The 8,039-nt window shown below is 58.4% G+C and overlaps 1 protein-coding gene across 1 annotated transcript; it reads right to left on the minus strand.

Annotated features, from left to right (window-relative positions):
• Positions 1-1,123: 1,123 nt before the first annotated feature.
• LOC119113408 (uncharacterized) lies at positions 1,124-7,430 on the minus strand. Its single transcript, XM_037237728.1, has 5 exons — positions 7,225-7,430; positions 5,515-5,636; positions 3,787-3,969; positions 2,400-2,446; positions 1,124-1,154 (listed from the first exon to the last, which is right to left on the minus strand). The coding sequence occupies exons 1-5, from the start codon at positions 7,295-7,297 to the stop codon at positions 1,124-1,126; spliced, it is 456 nt and encodes a 151-aa protein (XP_037093623.1). The 5' UTR covers positions 7,298-7,430.
• Between the last annotated feature and the right edge of the window lie 609 nt (positions 7,431-8,039).

Genomic DNA, 8,039 nt, shown 5'->3' on the forward strand with positions numbered 1-8,039 from the left:
TGACCTACCTGGTCTGATTAGATGACCTGCCTGATCTGATTAGATGACCTGCTTGATCTGATTAGATGACCTTCCTGATCTGATTAGATGACCTGCCTGATCTGATTAGATGACCTGCCCTGATCTGATTAGACGACCTGCCCTGCCCACAACCCCTGGACAGCTCGGGTAAGGGAATGGCTCGAGCTTAAGTGAGAGACTGCTTGTGGCAGAATCCAAACCTGATGGCAGGGGGGTGTAGCCTACGACGGGTGTGGATCCCATCTTTGATTAGCATGTGTTTTTGCTGGCCATCCTCCTTTGCCCCCCACCCATCCTGAGTTCCAATCTTACTCTACAGAGGGAGAAAGAGAACTCCACCTATCTGGATTTCTTTCCTCCTCCTCCTTCTCCAGTCTCTACATGTTTTGGGCTTCCTTCCTCCTACGGCCCTTTTGTTTGGACGCTTCCTCCCTTCTCAAGCCCTCTCGACCCGTCGTGCGTCTTTGCCGACGTCTCTGGCGCAGCTGTCGCCTCCTGCTTCTGACCCTCCACCTTCGGATGAACTGCGTCGGGGGACTTCGATTCGTCCTTCTGCTTCTTCTCTCCCTCGTCTCTGCCCCTTTTTCTTTTCGTTCTCATCCTCCCCGTCCTTCCGCTTCTCCTCCTTCTCTCCCGCGCCTTTTGCTCTTCCCCCTTCTCCGCGACGTCGTCCTCCACCGGCAGCGGCTTCAGGCCGATGGCAATCCCAGCTCCGAACCAGGCGTCGATCCGCACGTCCCTGTCCTCGACGCCGTCCCATTCGGGCAGGACGGGGTCGCGCTTCGGGGGTCGTCCTCATCGACGAGCGTGGCTCCGCCTCCTTCCCGCCCCCTCCGCGCCTTCTCCATCTCCGCCGCCACCTTGGCACGCAGACTGTGGTGCTGCAGCGTGTCCTGCGGGGCGGGAGCGCCCGAGGCGTGGGTCAGAGCCGGTCTGTGATGCTGAAGCGTGTCCTGCGGGGCGGGAGCGCCCGAGGCGTGGGTCAAGCCGGTCTGTGATGCCGAAGCGTGTCCTTGCGGGGCGGGAGCGCCCGAGGCGTGGGTCAGAGCCGGTCTGTGATGCTGCAGCGTGTCCTGCGGGGCGGGAGCGCCCGAGGCGTGGGTCAGAGCCGGTCTGTGATGCCGAAGCGTGTCCTGCGGGGCGGGAGCGCCCGAGGCGTGGGTCAGAGACGGTCTGTGATGCTGCAGCGTGTCCCTGCGGGGCGGGGAGCGCCCCAAGGCGTGGGTCAGAGCCGGTCTGTGATGCTGCAGCGTGTCCTGCGGGGCGGGAGCGCCCGAGGCGTGGGTCAGAGCCGGTCTGTGATGCTGCAGCGTGTCCCGCAGGGCGGGAGCGCCCGAGGCGTGGGTCAGAGCCGGTCTGTGATGCTGCAGCGTGTCCGGGGCGGGAGCACCCGGACGGTGGCACGGAGTCGAGGCCCGGACGGTTGGCACGGACGGAAGAGTCCGTGGATGTGGCGGTAGCGCGTTGAAGGGCGGGCACGGGAGAAGTCTGTCACTGGTGGGAAGCATCTCCGGCACAGCGCCAAGGTGTCTCCTGCGGCAGCGCTGGGGTGCGCGTGGGCAGCCCAGACGCCATACAAGCGTATTACATGAATCAAGTATATCATAGGGCAGCGCGGGTGCTCTGCAGGCGTGCATGAGGAGCCAGGCAAAGACACAGACAGACGCGGACAAAGACAGTACGGCACATGACCCGCCAGTAGATTCAGTTCTGGGGTGAATTCGAGACATTAAGCCCGGCAATGCGCCCTCTCTTTTCTGGATCTGGACGTGGGATTTCTCATCAATTCTACCGTGACAGCTCGCATTGAATGTCGAGTCACCGTTGTGCTCAGTGGCCCTCCGCTGTGGTGTGGTGCTCATTATTTCCCGGGGTCCTGCAGAGGGATCTAGGAATGTCTCCCGGTTATGCGGCGGGATCTAGGAATGTCTCCCGGGTGTTTTGCGGAGGGATCTAGGAATGTCTCCCGGTGTTTGCGGAGGGATCTAGGATTTCTCCCGGGGTTCTCCGGCGGGATCTAGGAATATGTCCCGGGTTCTGCGAAGGGATTTAGGAATGTCTCAAGGGTTCTGCGGAGGGATCTAGGGATTTCTCGCGGGGGTTCTGCGGAGAGATCTAGGAATGTATCCCAGGGTTTACGGCCAGCATCCAGGAATATCTCCAGTGGTCTTAGTGACCCGGTCCGCAGCGGAAACCATCACACTCACCATCAACAACTCCTTCAGTGGGATCCAGTCGAAGTTCGAAAAGACTGTGGATGTAGTCGGCGAAGAGGCTGGAGTCGCGCGCTGCATGCGCAGGGCCTCGGAGCTGTTGAAGAAAGTGCTGACGGCGCGGCCGACCCAGCTGCGGAGGGCACCCTGCTGCTCGCGGCGCACCAGCGCCGCCACATCAGCTTCTCCAGCACGTCACGCGGGATTGTGACCTGTAGGACAGGGCTGACGTCGCATGTCCACGGCTCCGCCATGTGACTTCACGAGTCAGGCTCTCCGCACGTCAAGAGACATCACGTGTTGCGCTGCTTGGTGTCCCTCCAAGCACGAATGACATCATAACAGGAGCGACTGACGTCACACACGAATGACGTCATACTGAGAGTGACTACGCTACACATGGATGGCGTTGTAATGAGGCGACTGACGTCACACCAGACGTGCGGCGTGTCGTGCAGCGCGATCGTCTGTAGGCTACGACCGATGTTACGGCGAGCGCAAGTGACGCTTCATGACAACCGCAGTAGTTTTCCTCCCACGCGTTTCTTTGGAATCGACACGTCAAGAGAACGAGTGTCTCCACAGCTCACAACGAGCGCAACTGGTGTTTGACGTCATTGAACTCTGGTGTTTGACGCCATTGCAATGAACACGACTGACGCCACAGTAATCACAGCTGTTGCCATAACTGGCACGACTGTCGTCAAAGCAGAAGCCAACTGGACGTCACCACGGGAGCCAACTGGCGTTACACTTGAGTCGACCGTCGTCATAGCATGTTTAAATACATGATCCAAACCATTGGAAACAATGGATTTCTAAAATCTGAGCTCACGCTAAGCACTGTTCGTTGCGTGAAAAACTGATCAGTTACCATCCGACTGTGCAATGTCAGGCCAAAGGCGAAATAGTGGCGAAAAATTTCGCGTGTCGCAATGCTCGACAACGATACGTCCGCCCTCTGACGTCACCTGACCTTTCGCGCAATCGCTGTCGCCGGGAGCAGGCAATTTCGGTCAAGAGCAAAAAGTGAGCGCCCAAAGCGACTCGAACCCATCCAGCCCCGGATGGGTGGATCGGGAGGCAGCCGCTCTAGCCAAGCGAGGTATCGAGACAGACTTAAGTGCGCTGCGAGACGGAACGGCTTAAAGTACAGTTCAGGGGGCGCGTAACCCGAGCCTGACTGTCGTCACGACTCGAGCCCTGCTGACGTCACGCAGAGGACGACTGACGTCGCACTGAGCCATATGACGTCACATTGGCACGCTGACGTCACACCAAGCGTTTCCAGTGCCTTCCGCGACACAGCCGTGCGCTACAAGCCTGCCAACATGTCCTGCAGGGATTTGGTGCTCATCTGATGCAGGGAAGACGGCTTCCCTAGGGTGGGTGATCAGGTTGATGACCTGCGGAGATCTGGTGCTCACCTCATGCAGGACAGACATCTTTCCCCAGGTTGGTGAGCAGGTTGATGTCCTGCGGAGATCTGGTGCTTACCTTGTGCAGGACAGACGTCTTCTCCAGGTCGGTGAGCTTGGGATCTGTTGCTCACCTCATGCAGGACAGACGTCTTCCCCAGGTTGGTGAGCACGTCGATGAGGGGCGCCATGGCGTGCCCGCCGCGCTCGTGGTACTCGGCCCCCAGCTTCGAGAGCCAGGTGGAGTTGGAGAGGTGCTCGGCGACGGCCGAGAGCAGTTGCGGAGGCACCAGGAACTCGTGGATGTGTGGGATGCTCTGGCGGCAGTGGAAGACGTGGAGAGACTGTTGTAGCTCATGCGTTTGCCAAAGGCCGAAGAGTTCTTGTCCAGGATTGTCGTACTGCGCTAGTTCGCAAGTTGGCTTAGATTCACCTATGGTTAAATTAGGTGAGACATGATTACAAATCAGAGTTTGGTCCAAGTCTCATGATCCTAGAATCTGAACTCGAGTCCTAGTGTCCGAGTCGAAGTCCGAGTTCGGTAGTCGTCAAACTGATGAGCTCGAGCTCGAGTCCAGTTCAACTGCTCAAATTGACTCGCTTAAGTACAGAACGCGGGACTCCATGATTCTTTACCTCAGTTCGAGTCATCCGAACTCAGGTTAGCCATTCCCTTGGTCAGCACAACTGAACAGTTTCCATCCAGATATCCCGGTTCCCGCATAGGCACATTCTCGAAGACTCCAGGACTCCAAACAAATACATGACTAGTACCATGCCATTTGTCAGAGAACTAAAACAGCAATCCTAAAAGCAACGGAAAGTGATGAGGGATAAAAACATTCAAACACACGCCTACACGAACAGCGTCAGACAAACCTATCGCATAAAGGACGACTTGGCAGCACGCTCAAAACCTGTCGTATCCAGCCATCTCAAGTCCACGGGCACTCATTCAGGAAACAGTCCGACCGGTATGGGAAAGACCGCTGTCCTGTCGCCGCGCGCAACACCGGAAGGCGCAGGTTCGGATCCCTGTGGGAAGAGCGATCCCAGATCCGCGCGTCGGCGTTTGTCCGACGCCACAGGCAAGATCCACATGTTCACCTCGCTCGCGGGCTTAGTGCGTAGCGACAACAGCTCGCGTTTCGCACGCTTGGCGAGGCGCGGCAAGGTGCAGGCTTTTGGCGACGCTTCCCGCTCTTGGTGACGCCCCCCGCTTTTGGCGACGCCTCCCGCTTTTGGCGACGCTCCCCGCTTTTGGCGACGCTTCCGGTTTTTTTTTGGTGACTCTTCTCGCTTTTGGTGACGCCTCCCAGCATCGGCTGGTGTCAACCGTGAGATATCGGCAATGCGACGGGCACTGGACACCGGAACAGCGTCGGCTACAGCTCCCTCTACGGCACCGCCGGGGCACGGCTCGTGCGGCGAGTGGCTGACTACAGAGCACAAACTTCGCCTGTAGGCGCCGCCTGAACTCTCGTCCGCGGTCCACGGCACTTCGTGGCGAGGCGAGCAGTGGTGGCGTCACGGTTGTTGTGACGTCACAACTGTGGTGACGCCACAGCTCTTGCACGGACGTCGGATCGAACGCACAGCCAGGAGGGCTTGGGTGAGCTGCGCTGTCTGATCCCATCCTTGCAGCGATTGGGGCCAAACAACATGCTCACAAAATTTGACTTTTTGTCTCCATTGTTGGCAGTAACACCCCCACTGCTTGGCATATTCCCGATTATGAAAACCGCTTTAGGCACGATCGTTCCCAGGTCCGAGTGTCCCGAGTATCTGGGACAGGGCACGTCCACGTGGATCACGCTCGGTAGACACCGTCGGCAGGCCGGCACGCGCCAGCTCACTCTTACCAGCAGCTTAGTGCGGTTGGCAGCGTCCGCCTTGCTCAGCAGCTCCATGAAGGCGCGGAACTTGTCCCAGTACTCCTGACTGGCGATCTGTCCCTGCGCGTCGGCTTTCAGCACGGTCTCCACTGGCGAGAGGCTCGAAAATCAGGGCGGTTGGACTCCTCCGTGGAGTCCTCCGATGCGAGGGTCAGTCTCAAGGGAAGAGGGCCTACAGGAAACTTTGCATCTCTAGAGGGTGTTACCCCGCCCCTGGTCTCACCACCTTAAACGGAGCCCGGGGCACTGAGTGCCAATTAACTAAGACGCCAACAAAAGAAAAATGAAACATTCAAAAGGTAATGCTGGCAAGTTTACCGCCAGCCCATTTGCAGCCTCTCCGAGATGTTGAAAGCTGGCCTGTTCTCTGACGCTGTGACCCTGGCTCCCTTGGCTCCCATCGGAAAGTGCGCGCACGTGACACGTCCAACGCGGGGCGAGAACACGTGGAAGACGCCATGTTGCAATGGTTATGTGCCATTAGCCGTGAAATGCGAACCTTAGATACAGGACCGGACAACAACGGTGGTAAGGACGACCCCATGGAGGTGGATGTGGTACGGTGCAATGCAGAGGAATGCGTTCAGTGGAAGTTTGTGACTTGATTAGAGAGTGAGTGAGGGAGCTCAGACCTGTCCACTGGATCCGCAAGGCTCAGCCACGGCAGGCTTGCGTTCAGTGGAAGTTTGTGACTGGATTAGAGAGTGAGTGAGGGAACCCAAACCTGCCCACTAGAGTCGTAGGGGCTCAGCACGACAGGCTTAGGTTCCGTGGTAGTTCGTGATTGGATTAGAGAGTAAGTGAGGGATCTCAAAACCAGTCCACTGGAGTCGCAAGTGCTCAGTCACGGCAGGCTTGCGTTCAGTGGAAGTTCGTGACTGGATTAAAGAGGGAGTGAGGGACCTCATACCTGTCCACTGAATTTGTAATGGCTCAGTCATGGCTGGCTTGGGAGTAATACCGTGGTACATGTAAGTTACGGATACCAGCAACACGTACGCCAATCACCGACATCTTGATTGCACTCCTTGAACTTAAGCGATTGGAGAGATGCATCGCAACACCATGATGCATTGCTTCTAGCATGCTTATAGGTACGCGACCAAGGACCTACATCAGCTTGTTGTGTAAGGCGAGGCGTCAGCATGTAAATAACGTCAAGTGACTAAGCGTTTAGAAATGCTTAATTAAGTTGCGAAGTTTGCAAGCGGTAGGCTCTCTGTAGTAAGACGAGACTCGTCAGATATCACCATAAAGTTTGTCAACCAGAAACCGCTTCAAAGCCAACCGTAGATCACCGGGGCTCAAAATCGAGTCACACTGTAATAAACACTATCTGTCCAGTGGAAAACGGCCACAAGACAACACGCACACGCCAGGGCATGGCACGCGCATCCACTGACATTAAAGCCGTGGTTTTTGACAGCAACGTTTCAACTACTTCGCAGCAAAACCAATTAAAACGTTCTGAACAAGCTACACACTTCCAGTAAACAAACATTGACACGTAGAGGGGTCCTTTGGCCTCATTGGCCTTGTGGCCTTGTGGCCTAAAAGGCCCGTGTGGCCTATTATGTGGCATAGCATCACATTGCCTCTGTACAGGAAGACGAGCGTCGAACGCTGCCTGTCATCAGCACAGCAGGCAGAGTCGCCCGGCACCGGTCCGCCTCTCACCGGTGATGTTGAAGGCCAGCGTCGGAGCCAGCAGCAGCTGGAGCAGAAGCAGACGGCAGAGGAGACCGGCCATCGTCTCAGGCCGTCCGAAACCGGACAAACAGCGGCGAACCCTGGCCAGGTCACGGGCCCCGCCCCGGAGGCCGACTCCCCGACTCCGCGCTGGTCGACCTCGAGAGTCAGGCGCCCTCCAACGGAGCCGACGGAACCGACTCCCAACTCAGACCCGACTCCCGAGCAGCCCGAGCCGACTCTCGACTCAGACCAGACTCTCGAAAAGCCCGGACCGACGTCCCCGACTACGGTCAGCAGTCGACTCAGGCGGCTCGGACGAGGCCTGCGTGCTCGGCCCGACACGGCGCGGGTCAGCTGCCCCCAGACTCGGCCGCCTGCTCCAGACTAAGCCCCGCTAACCGATCGGCGGGAGGCGACGACCCGCGCAGCCGCGTTCGCCGGCGCTGCCGCGGCCGCCCGCCGCCAGGGTCCTGTCGCCGGCCTCTCCGCCGCCGGGGGCGCTGCCTCCCGGATCCTCCGGCGAACAATGCGGCCGTCAGATTTCACGGTCGTGCCGGCGGCTCGGCTCACCGGAACAGGGCCGGCGATGGCGTCCCAGCCAGCGGGATCAGGCCAGACGGGACCTGCTCTGGTCTGCTCTGGATCAGACGGGACCCGCTCCGGTCTGCTCTGGATCAGACGGGACCCGCTCTGGTCTGCTCTGGATCAGACGGGACCCGCTCCGGTCTGCTCTGGACCAGACGAGACCCGCTCTGGTCTGCTCTGGATCAGACGGGATCCGCTCTGGTCTACTCTGGATT

This window comes from Pollicipes pollicipes, unplaced genomic scaffold (assembly GCF_011947565.3).
Source record: "Pollicipes pollicipes isolate AB1234 unplaced genomic scaffold, Ppol_2.1 Scaffold_7262;HRSCAF=8765_pilon_pilon_pilon, whole genome shotgun sequence".
Lineage (NCBI taxonomy): Eukaryota > Metazoa > Arthropoda > Thecostraca > Pollicipedomorpha > Pollicipedidae > Pollicipes > Pollicipes pollicipes.

Coding starts and splice junctions, on each gene's coding strand:
- LOC119113408 (XM_037237728.1), bottom strand. CDS start 7,297: ATGGCCGGTCTCCTCTGCCGTCTGCTTCTGCTCCAGCTGCTGCTGGCT. Junction 5,637..7,224: donor GCTGGCCTTCAACATCACCG/GTGAGAGGCGGA, acceptor GCCTCTCGCCAG/TGGAGACCGTGCTGAAAGCC. Junction 2,447..3,786: donor AGACGTCTGTCCTGCATGAG/GTGAGCAACAGA, acceptor CCTGTCCTACAG/GTCACAATCCCGCGTGACGT.